General features: G+C 50.6%; 1 protein-coding gene across 4 annotated transcripts in view; it reads left to right on the top strand.

The window, feature by feature from the left end:
• Plekha6 (pleckstrin homology domain containing A6) overlaps positions 1-11317 on the top strand; it is a 49395-nt gene extending 38078 nt beyond the window's left edge. For all 4 annotated transcript variants that reach the window (XM_057769187.1, XM_057769186.1, XM_057769189.1 and 1 more), the window contains 6 exons: positions 473-649; positions 1746-1913; positions 1992-2125; positions 2586-2731; positions 6855-6978; positions 7631-11317. In XM_057769187.1, the coding sequence (XP_057625170.1) occupies positions 473-649; positions 1746-1913; positions 1992-2125; positions 2586-2731; positions 6855-6970 (741 nt within the window). In that variant the 3' untranslated portion in view covers positions 6971-6978; positions 7631-11317. The remainder of the gene's footprint in view (positions 1-472; positions 650-1745; positions 1914-1991; positions 2126-2585; positions 2732-6854; positions 6979-7630) is intronic.
• Positions 11318-15541: the final 4224 nt, after the last annotated feature.

The following is a 15541-nucleotide window of genomic DNA, read 5'->3' as shown; positions in this document are numbered from 1 at the left end:
AAAAAGAATAAAAATAAAAAAAAAAAAAAAAAAAAACTCTTTTGTGCGTGGAGTCCAAATGAAGGTGCTGTGAGAGCTGGTCCCTGCTGGTGGTGCTAAGGGAGGATGCATCCACCACCTCCTACGTGGGGATCCAGCTAATCAGACTCGGCCTTTGTTTGCATGCAGATGAATCATCCTAGTGTCTGCTTCCGTCTCCATCACCCTCTTCCTGCCCTGTGTTGCCATCTTGTCTGTCTTTTGCAGGGACAGTTGCTACTGGATCCAGGTCAGCTCTAGATGATCTCATGTTTCCAAATAAAGTCACATTTGCAGGCACCAGGGGCCAGAATAAATTTGACATATTTTTCTGGAACCATTGTTCAGCCCTCTATGGGCAGGCTACCCCCAGAAGGACACTTTGAGAACTTAGAGAGCTGGGGGACCTGGTGGGGTGGGGAGCACATGACAGAGCCTCGTTTCTTCACTACAGCAAGAGCGCCCCAAGAGTGCTGTGTTCTCTGGAGAGGGCAAGGTGAAGATGAGTGTGGAGGAGCAGATGGACCGGATGAGGCGGCATCAGAGCGGCTCAATGAAGGAAAAGCGGAGGAGCCTGCAGCTCCCAGCCAGCCCTGCCCCTGAATCTAGCACCCGGCCTGCCTACAAAGTGGTAATGTCCCCTCAGCTGCCCACAGGCCTGCGTCCGCCATCTGTCCACACTGCTGCTCTCGGCCCATGGCCAGCCTGGACCAGGGAGCTTGAAGAGAGAGGAGACTGGGGGCTCCTGGGATACCCCCACATAGAGTTCCTTCAGCCCGTGTTTCCTCTCTGTTTAGTCAAAAGTAGTGCCAAGAAAGAATGACGGATGTTTTTGCTAAAATGAAGTGTTCAAAAATTCATTTAGTGCTTAAGAGCACTTGCTGCTCTTGCAGAGGACTGGAGTTCAGATCCTGGCACTCAACATCAGATGCATCACAACTGCCTGTAATCCTAACTACAGGAGATCCAAATCCCTCTTCTGGCTTGAGCAAGCACCCACATACACATACTATATATACATGTGCTTACACACACACACACACAATTAAAAAGAAAAATTAATTAGGTAGAGAGAAGTGCACAATCCATCATGTAGAAAGAGCCATCATTTTTGTGTGATTCTGGCCACCTTGTATATTGAGCATTGGCCTGGGTGCCCTGAAGACAGCCATGGTAGCTCCCTGAGCAGTGCTGTTCACGGAGCCATCTATATTCCTTCATTTAACGCCATCAGGCCGCAATGATTTCAAACTTATCGCCCCCATTTTATAGAAAGGGAAGTCAAATCAAGAGAGACAAATAGCTTTCTGGGTCTCACAGCTATAAGTACAAAGGTGGGCGTAGCATCTGCTTAAACTTATCTTTACAGTAAGTTTCCGGAATAGAGAAGATGCAAATCCTTCCTTCATACAGTTTCGCTGCAGGCGATAGGTCAGAACTTCTGTAACGTGAAACTATTAGGAATCAATAAGGAGCACACAGGTGTGCAGTACAGACTGTAAGGTCAGGAGCGAGTACTGACGGGCGATACCGACGAGACTGTACCTCTGGGCCTTGCTGTAGGCAGGTGTTGGGGAAGCAGAGAGGAAGGGGGCTGGCCCTGCAGTGCAGGCCAGTGGGAACCTGACCAAGGATGCTGGTCGGAGACAGGGATCCAGGAATAGTAAGAACTGCCTGGAGGCAGACAAGGGTAGAAGTGGTCTGGTCATGACAGGGCTATCCCCCAGGTGCGGCGTCACCGCAGCATCCATGAAGTGGATATCTCCAACCTGGAGGCCGCCCTGAGGGCCGAGGAACCTGGTGGCCAGGCCTATGAGACGCCACGGGAGGAGATCGCCCGGCTTCGCAAAATGGAGCTGGAGCCCCAGCACTATGATGTAGACATCAATAAGGAGGTAAGTGGTCCAGGACGGGCCTGAGAGGGGAGGGCGGCCAGGGAGGGGCTGTAGGTGGTGACCTCAGGCCCTCCACAGCTCTCCACTCCAGACAAAGTCCTCATTCCTGAACGGTACATTGACCTGGAACCAGACACTCCCTTGAGCCCCGAGGAGTTGAAGGAGAAGCAGAAGAAGGTGGAGAGGATCAAGACACTCATTGCCAAATCCAGGTGATAGGCCTAGGCGAGCCTCCATCCCACCGCCCTCCCCGCACCTAGGTTCCGTAGGCAGTAAATGTCTTGGAGGCTCCGTGCCTCCCCAGGGTAGAGAAAACAGACGCAGTGGCCAGGGGCAGCTGACTATACCCAAGCATCTGGCCAAATGAGGTTGCTGCTGCTGGACCCCAGAGAGACCTACTGGGCTTGTGCACAAAATGGAGGGTGCCTCTGCTCATCCTCCCCCGCTTCAAGGCCGCCCCACATGTTCACTTGAACCTTTGAAAACGTTGAGGGTAGGGATCCCAACAGTCTTGCCAGGGTCTCCCTCTCTCCACGGCCAGCCTTGCTGGGCACCAGAGGCTGCACACTCAAAGGTCCCTGGTCCTCCCCACCAACCTCAGCTGCAGACCTCCCCCAGCCAATTGGACTATGCTGTCCCTCCCTCCATGTCTGTGTGTCTGTGCCTCTTCAGTATGCAGAACGTGGTGCCCATCGGCGAGGGCGACTCTGTGGACATGCCCCAGGACTCAGAGAGCCAGCTGCAGGAGCAGGAGAAGCGGATTGAAATCTCCTGTGCCCTGGCGACCGAGGCCTCCCGCAGGGGGCGCATGCTGTCTGGTGAGAGGGGCTGGGCCTAGCTCGCTCCGCCAGGGACACCAGCTGACCAGGTGTAGGGGAGGAAGTGCAGCACTGCCAGGGGGGCAGGCTTGGAGAGACACCAGGCCTAGGAGATGGCCCTCAGGGTCATGTGAGCATTCACTAAGCCGCCAGGTTTGTGCTAGGCACCGTACAAAGGGGCCAGAATGGCTAACCTCCAGGGGCTCAGCTCGTGATTGCTCACAGCCACTTTATAGAGGACCGGTCAGAGGATGCAGGGAGCTCAGAGCCATCTGACCCTGGAAAGGCACGGAGAAGAGAAGTGGATGAAGTGTCCTGGGGAAGCACAGGCGTGTCTGTCCCCGTGGGTGAGAAGGCTAGGTGGTCAGGAAGAATGGGAAGATGACCAAAGCAGCCGAGCACTGGAGAGCCGTTCCATCTCCACCTTGGCTGTTGACCCAAATTCACTTTCTAGCTAGGAAGAGATGAGGCGTCACACTGACCCAAAAGTCCCACTTAGATACCGTAGTGTTGAGGCCAACCAGGACTAACTTCCATAGGCTAGAGTAGCATCCTGGAAGATTGGAATGCGGCTGCTTTGAATGAAGGGGAATCTGTCTGAATGGGAGGGGAAGGTGAGGCAGTAGTTAGCTCATCCCCGCATAGTAGGAACATTTAATTCTGTTTTGTTTTTGAGACAGGGTCTGGCCTTGTAGCCCAGCCTGGCCTGGAACTCTTGATCCTCCTGCTTAGGCTCCTGAGTGCAGGGATTATTGGCATACATCACCATGCTCACCAAGTGTGAACTTTGGTGGCCACAGTTAGGAGGAATGACATGAAATCATCCATGGCTTAAGGTGACCAGTAGAAATGAAAGACCAGGTTATAGGCCCCAGCTGTAGCGGTCCTGACGAGGCAGGAGCAAGCAGATAAAGTTGGAATCAGGAGCGCCGTGGAAGGGATGGCACTTTGTGTTGGTGGCAAACAACACTGCAAGCCTCCACTTTCTCACTGGTAAAATCCAGAACACCTTTCTTCAGTTCAGACGGAGCCAGGGTCAGAAGCAACAGATGGCAGCCCCTCGCCCAGTGCCGAGGTTTTAGTGCTTTGGCGATGACTGCGCGGCAATTCTGTAGACCTATTTGAGTCAGAAAGAGCCGAAGTTGAAATGGGAACCCCCTGTCCTGTTTCTAACTTTGTATACGCATATTACAGCAGGAGGGTTGTAAGTCCCAACAAAGAAGACAGCCGTTAAACCTTGAGAACCTGCTGTCATTTAGAGAGTGATGAACTTCGGGGTGAAGGACTGAGGAATCTCTGGAGGCCGCAGGTGCTCCAGTGATGGGCTCTCCACAGACTGGCGCTGCCAGTCATGAGGGACCAGCTCCTTTCCTGTAGCTAAGGCAGCAGAACCAGTTTGGCTGCGGGCAGGGAGGCCTCCTGTGACCTCTCCTTACTTACTTTAGGTACAAAAGAAATCTGAACCTGAATTGAACTTGCACCAAAATTCCACATGCTTGGGCAAAAGTCACTTCCTATTTCAAGAGGGCAGCACATACAATGCTTAAAAACTCCCCTCAGGCCTGCCACACCCCCGGCTTTCTCCACTGCTACCCAACAGTTCCAGGTTTTATGAGAACAAACCTCTAGGCCCATCAGATTTTTCCTGACAGCATTTCAGGGTCTGTGTGCTGAAAGCAAATAGTCACTATGCTTTTACCAAACCCCCAACAATTCAAAAAATGGCTACGGTAGGGCCAGACCTCAGCCCTAGCCCACTGTCCCTGCTATCATTGGCCCGTGGCCCAGAGGCCCCAGAGCAAGAACTAGTCCTGGGCACATGCAGTGTGGGCATAGGTTCACACCCAGGACACTAGGAGGGAGGACAGTTGGGCGTAGGTCCCGAGAACAGCGGGCGTGGCATGGAGAGCTAAAGGGGTGTGTGTGTCGTAGACCATGTAACCGGTGAGGAGTACTCTGTTTTGTGAGTCTACCTGGCTGCTACACGCTGAATCAGTGTGTACCCAATGAGAAGATGTGGCCTTTCTGAGTCTGCGTCCCTGGCACAGATGTCATGTGCAGTATCTGTATCCGGTGATGTTCTTAGATGTGCATCTGTGTGTCTGGATGATTGGTTTGTAGGTAAAGGAATGTTTGAGGGCAGATGTAGGTACATGTATGTGTGTGCGTATGTGTGAGTGTACGGTGTGCGGGTGGAGTGTGACATCTGTGAATGTGTGTATTTATGTGTGACTGGCTTTACGTGTGTCAGGAATGCTGAGGCCTATCCCGTATGTTGTGCACAGTGTACACCCTGTGGCACTGTGAGTGAGTCTGGGTACCAGGGGAGAGGTGGATGCACTCATAAGTGTGTGGCTACTCCCGCTTGCAGGTGTGCATGCACCGTGGTACCACATCTGTCCAACATGGACTTGCTACACATTCGAAGTTAGCTTGTTTCAGAGGATATAGTCTTAATATATATTTAGTGTGTCTATTTCCATAAAGAGATAATATTCACATAACAGCCTTTTCCTTCCTCAGTTACTGCTCTCAATAACCTTATATTCCTGACCTCTGTTGAAGGCATGCTCCCAGGAGCTGCCATCTCTCTATGTGGCTCTCTCTGTAACCTAAGTGTGTTCTGTAACTTAAGTGTTATCTTTACTTTTCATAAAATGGATTCTCTTCACTTGTTAGAGCTACACAAGGGCTTTCAACTCCCCTCTTTCTCTCCCTTTTTTGGGCCCCATTTCCAGTCTGTGGGTCAGAACACCCATAGGTCAACACCTATTAGAACTGTGAATGATGGTGACTGGACTTCACAGGACTCTGTGGGTCAGTTGCAAGAGCCTCACTAGACAGCTGTTAGAACATCTGTTTTGACATCCCTGGGTGCTTCCTTGCCTACGTGTTGGGTTTTGACTGTTTTAGAATCTGAACATAGCCCATACGTGGCCCCCTTTGGTGATACGGGCGTGCCTATGAATGTGTCGGAAAGTATTGGTGAGTGCTTTTGCCTCTGATGTGCCAAGGATGTGGGCTAATATGGAAACACTGAGGCTTGAAAGTGTGCGAACACATATCTAAGTTATGTAAAATGATGTAACCATGTGGAGTTGTCAGGCACCAATGATGCTATGTGGGGTAGACATGCTCTCACATCTGCTTGAGCAACCTGGGCTGTGAGCACACTGGGGCTATGCCCATAGCGAAGGAGGAGCTGCGTGAGCCCTGTGTTGACAGAAGTCAGGGAAGGTGATGCCAGGATGGGAAGCAAGGACCTGGAAGTTTAGTGCCACATCCTGGAAATGCAGCGTGGCTCCTGGCTGAGGTCTGGTTCTTCTCTGAGCCCGAGCGAGGACATTCTGCCATCCTTCTACCTTGGCAGTACTGAGGATGTGCAAGAGTCTAGTGACCCCTTAAAGGACTCCTTGTCATTGTCTTTCCCCTTTGCTGTTCTTCACAGGGAATCATGATGATAGAGTAAAATCTCATCAGTTCAAATGTCACAATTATAGAATTCAACACGATTTTACATGAGTGGACTGAGGGTCCTCTGCTGGGCCGGCCAACATGGGCGCTCTCATGATCATGGGTGTTACTTCTGAGCCCTTGGTCACACCAAAGTTGGCATAGATGGCTTTATGCCTATGCTCTTTGGAAATGATCATCATGGTGACTGTCCTACTTCTCTGTTAAGTGGGGACCCGGCGTTGTGGACTGATGTGATTTTGTTGCACTATTAATCATTATCATGATTAACTGCTGTAGTTGGTGTGAAGTGACACTCTGTCTTCATTCTGTCTGCACAGAGTAGAATTTGACTCTTCCAATGTGAGAGTCCCAAAGGGAGTCTTTGTCCCAGAATGGGGTGCAGCCTCATGCACCATCACCCTGGATCTTAGCAGAGCCTGGGTTTGGCCCCGGGCTCCTCCGGGGACTCACTATCCTCCATTGCACCCTGGGAATAAAGACAGCTTTGCCTCTGCTTGAGCGAGCTCCCCAAGCCAACTCTTCTCTCTCCGCTTGCCTCCCTGCCTTGCTCCCTCCCCAGGGAGTGGCCTCGCTTGCTCTGACTGCCCAGTCTCCTCCCCAGTACCCTTTGTCTTCTATTCACTGCCCTGTTCATTTCTGTTTCCAGTGCAATGTGCCACCCCAAGCCCTCCCACCTCCCCTGCTTCCCCGACTCCACCAATCAACCCCCTACCGTCTGAACGCCCACGGGGCGCCGACAGCAGCCATACCATGCGGGTCTGAGCTCTGACGTAAGCACTTTTCTACTGTATTTCATGCACCCCAGGGAGGGGGGCCCTTCCCTTACCCCCCCACCCCCGTCATGTACGCCCTGTCATTGCTTCAACCCACCCCGGTGCCCTGTGCGCAGTGTCCTTTTCCATTAGTCCGCTTGAGCCACCAATGTCTCCGAGCGGTCCTGGCTGCAGGTGGCTGCCCGTGCTGCTTCCTAGATATGATGATGCTCATGACTCTGCTTCTCTGCAAGCAGAAGGGAATGGTGCAAAGTTCACACGTGTCTGCTGCTCGGGGAAAGTATCTTCCTGGCCCCCTACCTCTGTACCTGCTACCCTATACTTCCTGTCTGCTAACCAGCTTCCGTCTCTTGAGACCCATGGCAATCCTGCCACAGAACCCTAAGAAGCCCCTAGAAGCTGTGTCCCCACTCCCAGATGTAGCCGAGCGCAGTGCTAGAACCTGGCTTTGCTCTTCCTAACCCCACCCCCAGCAGCAATAGCCTTGTGTTAGGAACAGGAAAGAAACTTGTTACCCTCCCTTCCCCTCTCTCCAGGTTGGGGAAGGGGTGGCTCCTCAGCTCCCGGTCCTGAAGCTTCCTACTCCCCAGAGAAGCTGGCTGTAGCTGTAGCCCTGGGTTCTTGTCTCATCTGTGTCTTTGTTTTCTAGTGCAAGCCCTGGCTGAGGCCAATGCTGTGATGCTCCACAGAGCCACCTTCTGATAGCACACCTGGGACTCTGGCTCCTCATCCTGGCCCCCTGCCCTTGCACCCACGGCACCCACAGTGGGAATGCCTTGGGGAACCAGGCTGGGATCCAGGTCTCTTCGGAAAGAAGCATGGATGCCTTCAAATCCACATCTGCTGCCCTCGCCCTGAAGCCTGCACTGTCATGCCGTGGATGGCAAGGCCAAGGTGTCATCCTCTCTGATGCCCCGGTCACAGAGAGCTCAAGTGCAGTTCTGGATGGCATTGTGTGGCTCTCCCGCACCGTCCCCTGATGGAGACCGTGTCCTGGTGAGGAGCATGCCCTCAGCTGTGGGTGAGGACTGGAAGTGAAGACAGGACAGACTGTATCCCTTGGAACAGTGAGAGACCGACTCCTGCCATCATCTTCCTCCCCTTCAGTCCCAGCTGCCTCAGCGAGGCCCAAGGCTTTGACACAGTGATGCTGATGAGTTCCCTGGAGACCAGCCGCCCTGCTTGAGCCAAAGAGAAGATGAGGAGTGCTAGGGGGAGGCCCCCGGGCTCCTGAAGGGGTTGGGTGTGGTATGGATAGAAGACAGCAGGTCTGTGCAGTGTCTGAGGGCAGGTCGGAAGCAGGAGCAGACGGAAGAAGAGAGAGGCTTGGAGACTGAAGGAAGGGAAAGTCGGACACTTTCCACAGGCAAGGAGGATGTAAGGAAGGAGGGAAATGTAAGGGAGATTAGGAATGGCTTCCCTAGAGTGGAGCCTCCGGGTCGTGCCAAGTCGAGGGCCTGACTGTCACCCCTGTACTTTCACATCTTCCTCAGAAGCAGGTGGCCGCAAGAGGACTCGCTAGGCACACAGCGGCCTCAGCTGAGGTGCTCGGTAGCAAGGTGTGGAGGAAGGGGATGATGGGTGAGACAGCCTGGGAGGTGTTCCATCTGTGTCGAGGCCTGCTGTTTGTATCTCTTCTAGGGTCAGGGACAGAGAGGACTGTCTTACTGTCTGTCCTGACTGTTTGTCAGCCTTGGAGCCTTACCTAGCCAGTTTCTTGACCTATTTAAACCTGGAGAGCACTGTGGGCCAGCTGAGGGTTAACCCTGGGCGGAGGGAATGTGAGGCCAGGTTCTAGGTCCTTACTCCTCATCTCAGGCATCCAGAGCGGGACCAGAGGCTGGGTTTTCTCACAACCCACCTACCCAGGGAGGACAGGTCCAGGAGAGACGGGAGCAGAGCATAGTCTTCCTCTATTCCACCTCCTGTGAGTGAGTGTAGCCAGAGAGCACTGAAGGAAGGCCAGCTGCAGACACCGATCTCCAGCCCTGCTCTGCAAGACTAGCCCAGAGACTTCAGCCTGAGCGTCAGTGGTCCCAAGAAACAGCCGCATCATCTCCCATCTATCCATCGCTGCTCCTTCATGGGCTGGGACAGTTACTGGTTCATATGCAAGTAAAGATGACAATTCATCCAACAAATACTAGTCAAGCACTTTTTTGTGTGTTAGGTACTGCTCTAGGTGCTTAGCATATTGTCTTGCTTGTGAGAGACTCTGGATTGGGAGGATTCCACCCGTAGTTACTTCTGTCAGGCTTCTGGAAAGTGCCCCTTGGTGACATTCCCTGTCTACACAGTCCAAGCACCCAAAATATGTACTTTCTTACTTAAAGGTGATAGTGGGACTAGCTCCCAGGTTAGCCTCTCTCTCCATACCCTGTTCCACAAGAAACAAAGTTTTTAGGGCTTCCCCTGTGTTTATCTCTCCTTTTTTTAAAAAAAAAAAAAAGTGGTATTTTTAGAAATACACGTTAAATGCCAAGAAATGTCTGCACCTCCTCCACCACTCTCACCCTCTATTTCCTTCATAAAGCTGACTCTTTATGTTGCTTTACATGCCTTAATATATGTTTTATGGAAGTGATCATGTCATAGTTACCCATGTAATATCTATCTACGTATTTGTCTGGTTGTCAATCCTTTATCAGCTCCCGCCCAGATCTGTTTTCTGTCCATACCATTCTTAGCATGTAGAAACCATGCCCTTTGCCTTTTTGATCCAAAGAAGGGGAGAGGAAAGACTTATTTTAAGGTAGACCTATTTTATGCTTTTGTTTAAAAGCATATCTATTTCCAGAATGTGCAATGTCTGGAAGGGATTGGTGATCTGTGAGGAGACTGAGGTGGTTGTCCCTAATCTGGGTCCCTGTCCTTCCCTCTGCCCCAGTGGCTTCCTTCCCATCACCCAGTCATTGTAAAGGACTGGTCCTCAGGCTCATCCCGACTGCATCCTGCAGGAGCAGGACATTCCTTTGAAATTCCTGTTCGAAGAATTTGACTTCACTGTCGACTTTGGAAGGCAGTCTAAGGGTTGTCAGGCGTGTGAATCTCCTGAAGGAAGTCTTTACAACTGCAGTCATGCAGTGCTCACACGGGCCCCTGGACCACCTACCCCCCTCATCCCTCTGTGAGGAAAGGCCAGCAGGTTGCTGGCATGGTATGCTAGCCAGTTTGAAGGAAGCCAGTCTGTTCCCTGACAGACCCAAGACCCAAGGTGAAGCCCCAGAGAAAGTGCTTGGGATCCTTTGTGTTCTTGGGTGGAGGCTGTGGCTCCCAGGCCTCTCATAGCTTTCTCCCGAGCCCACTCTGCGTCACACCCAGCTCCCTCTAGGCCTTTTCTTTCTGGGAGTCTTTATGTCACATTGGTCTGGCATCCAGACTTGAAGCCTCATTCTTGACGGGGGAGGGCCCCACAGTCAATGTCACATCTTAGTCTTTCTCAAGAAGAAGCCCGTAGTGCGTCGGCAAAACTGTGGGCTGGAGTTCAGGCCTGTGCTAGCTCAGCCTTCCAAACTCGCTTCCTGACAAGTGAAGTGAGCAAGGAGGTTCTAGCCTTTCAAGGACTGAGGCAGGATGGAATCTTCACCCCAGGTCTGAACTGATGTGTCTGGGAATTTTACAGCACTTCCGGCCAGCCTTTGATACCTGACCTCCAACTCTGGCATTTGTTGGCCCTCTTCCCAGCCTCCAACCTCTTGCTATGAATGAACGGGGCCCAGATATAAGCCTAGGGTAAGCACCCCTCCTGGGGAAAGTCCTGGGTACCCACATAGGGCCTTCCCAATGAACATTACCTCCTCCACCAAAAACCAAGAGGCTGCGATCAAATACTGCTACTGTCACTTTAAAGACTTCTGAGGAAGCCAGCTTGCAAGTGGCAAGTGTGCTCTCCTGTCTTTGCGAAAGGCATGTTCTTGGGGGCAGGGCTACTTCTGCAAGATGGAACCCCTTCCTTCCCTCTTAGGCACCCTCCTCCTGGCAGCTCTTAAAAATAAGGACAAATACTATATATAAATATATATATACATATCTATTTATGCATATATTTGGGGCCAATTTGATTTGCTAGTGTTAGACAATAAACCATACGAGGAAATTTATGATCTCAGTGTCTTTATTTAGTATGAAAGTGACCTTAGACAAAGAGTTAAGGTTAGATGAGCAGCGTCTCTGTTGGGACCACACGGCTGTAGCATCCCTTGAGCATCTATCTAGCCGATCATCCTCTGCTGGAGGAGGGGCACCTGGATGAGGTAGGTGAGAACTTGCTCCCTCCTCTCAGTGACAGTCTCACCAGGTTAGGTACTAAAGAACCCCGATGAGCTCTGCATTTGTATCCTGCAAGTTTGTATAAACCAATGCTGGAAATAAAATGAATGGTTTGTACCTATGGTGTGTGTGTCCCTCTGGCGTCCGTGTCAGCCTTTTGCTGCCCTGCCCTCAAGGTCCGCAGGTTACAGATTTGATGGGAAAAGGAAGTAGGACTGAGGGGCTGGGACAGGCACAACACCTGTGATAGCTCTTCCCTGTCACCACTTTGACTGTGCTTTTCAACTTCCTTCCAAAGTAAGCAGAGTTTACCGTAGAATGTCTTCAGTCTGGAGCTGGGAGTGGCAGCAGCCCTAACCTCATCAGTCTGGAGCTGGGGTGGCAGCAGGCTAACCTCATCAGTCTGGAGCTGGGAGTGGCGGCGGGCTAACCTCATCAGTCTGGAGCTGGGATGGTGGCGGGCTAACCTCATCAGTCTGGAGCTGGGATGGTGGCGGGCTAACCTCATCAGTCTGGAGCTGGGGACACGGCAGGTCTAACCTCATCAGTCTGGAGCTGGGATGGTGGGCTAAGGTGGCCAACGGGCCTAACTCATCAGATTGAGGTTTGGGTGATGGAAGCATCAGGTGCTCCACTGGTACTTTCCTTGGTTTGCCTCTGACATGGACAGGAGGATCATAGAAGAAAAAAAAATATCCTAACCTTTCTCAATTGCTGCACAGTGCTCTCTGACTGTTTTGGGGCATGTGTGTGTGTGTGTGTGTGTGTGTGTGTGTGTGTGTGTGGCGGTGGGCAGGGGAGCAGAGGGACCAGAAAAAACTCCTCAATTCTCTAGGACTTATAGGCCTTTTGGCATTTGCTGTGTGTGAAGGACTCTACTAGACTTTCTCCATTGGAAATCCTGAGTAAGAAAGGGCTCAAGAAGCAAATACAGCTGGGTGTGGGGCACACCTGTGATCCCAGCACTTGGAAGCAGAGGTGGGAGGATTGAAAATTCCAGGTCAACCTGGACTACAGAGTGGTGTGGAAAGTCCTTCAGTGTGGTTAATGAATAACGAAGTTACTTGGGTCCATGACAGGGTAGAATAGAGCATGGTGGGAATTTCAAGCAGAGATAGAGGAGAAAATTAGATGGAGTCAGGAAGACGCCAAGTACCTACTGAAGAGGCAGATGCTCCAGAACCTTTACCTGTAGGCTACAAACTTGTGGTGATACACAGATTAATAGAAATGGGGTAATGTAAGATGTAAGTGTTAGTTAATAAGAAGCCTGAGCTAATAGGCTGAACAGTGTTGTTATTAATATGGTTTCTGTGTTATTATTAGTGTTCGGGCTGCCAGGAAATGAATGAGCAGTTTCCATTTACAACATAGAGAGACCCTGTCTCAAAAATAACAAACCAAACAAAAATCCATGGGGTGGAGAGATGGCTCAGTGTTTATAAGCCCTACTGTTCTTGCAGAGGACCTAGGTTCAGTTCCCAGCACCCACATGGAGCTCACAGATGTCTGTATCTCCAGTTCCAGAGAATCCAATGCCCTCTTCCTTCTAGCTTCCATGGGCATCAAGCATGCTTGCAGTGTTTGCACATACAAGTAAAAAATACACACTAAAATAAAAATAAATTGTAAACAAACACAATTCAGGACAAGAGTTGATAACTCCAGAGTTAAAAGTTGTTCCTCCAGAGTTAGGTTCCCAGCACCCACATCAGGTGGCTCACAATGGCCTGAAACTCCACCTTCAGGGGATCCAGTGCTCTCGTCTAGCCTTTGCAGGCATCATCTGTGAATACATGCGTGCGCGCACACACACACACACACTTTAATAAAAATGAATATTTTTTTAAAAATCCAGACCAAAAGAAAAAGGCTTCTGAGGAGGCAGGTGTGCCCAGGAGAACTAGTCACTCTCTGGACCCTGAACTCCCATCTGCAACCCTCATTAGAGCAGAGTCAGTGACAGGCACCTGCTGGGAGCTATGCAGTCACGAGGTTCCACCTGTATCGTTGACTCCACAAGCAAGAGTGGCCCCTCTCATGGGATGAAGATGCCTTGTAGTTGCCAGGGGCAGCCCACACGCCGCCCTGGCTCAGATGAACCCTCTACCCAAGCCAGGCTGGGTGTGTAAAGGGGCGCAATCAGGAAATGGAACAAAAACCTCCGCAGCATGGCCTCACAGAGTGCTGCTCTGGAACTGTGGTATGATTATTTATTTCTTAGGTGTTGGGGGGTCATGAAGGCTCCAGACCCTGTTAGCCCATGCCCAACCCATTGGTCCCTCTAGAGCAGTGCTTCTCAACCTTCCTAATGCTGTGACCCTTTAATGCAGTTTCTCATGTTGTGATGACTCCCAGCCATAAAATTATCTTCATTGCTACTTCATAGCTGTAATTTTGCTACTGTTATGACTTGTAATGTAAATATCTGTGTTTCCGATGGTCTTAGGCAACCCCTGTGAAAGTATCAGTTGACTTCCAAAGAGATCTCGACCCACAGGTTGAGAACCGCTGGTCTGGAGCCTCCAGGGGGGTGCAATGCTGAGGTGTTCTTGGCACAAAGACCTGGACAGGTGACTGGATTCTGCGGCCTTGGGTTTCTCATCTGACAACCGTGACTTTTCCCAAGAAGTTCTTGAAAAAGGAAAAAAAAAGAAGTGGATGAAAAAAAAGCCCTTTGAAAAGTTGAATTCATTTGCAATCATGACAGAGTGTAGTGGTGATATTGAGAATGTCCCTGAGCTGCCTGCAGGGCATGATGCCTGGACAGGTGAATGTTTAATTAGAGTCCTCCTTCACTAGCGGATGGCCTGCTGGAAGACATGCTGGCTGGCCAGCTTCCAGGGTGCTCTCTCCTGCTCGGTCATAGGTCTGTAGCCTCAGAGAGTACGTCTCTTCCCCAAGGCAGCCACAGGCTGAGGATCAGGCTGACCTTTAATGGCCAGACGCCTTCCTAGGATTGCCCTTGTGACATGCCCTCTCTAGGAGAGTGGACACCCCGCTCCAGTGTCCAGAAAGTCATGCCAGGGAAAGTCCACTTCAGAGTTCACTTGTGCCATGTTCCAAGTGACCTACGATGGGAGCCATGACAGACAGTATCCCTAGCTGACATCTGATACCTTTGGGGAACAGGGTAAAGCCACAATTTTTAGGTATAACAGCTTATTGATAGAAGACTAATAATAGCAAAAGTAGTTAATATAACTGCATTAGAGTATTAATAGCAATAATTCATTAAGTGCTTACTCTGGGACAGGTACCCAGATTTAGGCACGTGAATAAAGCTACTCAGTGACCCTCATGATTACCCCCCACGTAATCGCTACTCAGTATTACTCATGAGACCCACCCCACCATGTAACAGCTACTCAGTAATGCTCATGAGACCCACCCCCATGTGATAGGTACTATTCTTGGCCAAGAAACTGAGGCACAGAAATTTTAAATAGAAAGTCTAAGGTCTCATAACATTAGAGCTCACGAATTTTAATGACTGCCATACTGTCCCCTAGTGGCCATTTAGAAGATTTGCAAGAGAGCCTTGGGTTTTCTCAAGTATGGTGGCAAAACTCTGGCTAGCTTTTAGTTGCTGCACTGCACCTGACATGCTTCCAAAACAAGACTCCAGACCTCCACAAACCGCTTCAGATTGTCTGCCTGGACCAAAACACACTTCTCATACAAGCTCACCCTAAGTCAGTTCGTCATACTAGTCAAAAGTTTGTGTGCGGTTTTAAGCTTTTGAGAAGACTTTATGAACAGCTCGGGAAGATGAAGAAACTTGAGTGGAATATGACATAGTCTCAGAATTACCAAATGACCCATTCTATGTGTATATAACACGTGTATTATAACAGTCCATGCAACCGAGAGTTCTTTCAAGGCTGTGTTTGCCAAAGAACAAAGAAGCTGGCTACAAGTATCTCCCAGAAGGGAGCCCAGCACAGGAATCACTAAGAGACCCCTTAAGCGGAGGTCTCATAGCAAAAGCTTGTAAAATTATTTTAGGGACTTGAGAGATGGCTCAGTGGGTCAAAATGCATACTGCTCTTTCAGAGGACCTGAACTTGGTTCCCAGCACCCACACAGACAGTTCACAACATCAGTTCCACAGGCACTCGCAGTAATGTGCACACACAGGCACACCCAAGAGCATACGTGGAATTAAAAGTAATCCAAAAAAAAAAGGCAGGCAAGGTGGCAGATGTTTTTTAATCCCAGCACTTGGGAGGCAGAGGCTGGTGGATCTTTGTGAGTTCCAGGTCAGCCTGGGCTACATATATCAAGTTGC

This window comes from Chionomys nivalis, chromosome 5 (assembly GCF_950005125.1).
Source record: "Chionomys nivalis chromosome 5, mChiNiv1.1, whole genome shotgun sequence".
In the NCBI taxonomy this organism is placed as follows: Eukaryota; Metazoa; Chordata; class Mammalia; order Rodentia; family Cricetidae; genus Chionomys; species Chionomys nivalis.
Note: the sequence above shows the minus strand (reverse complement) of the source record. Positions and strands in the feature narration are given on the sequence as shown.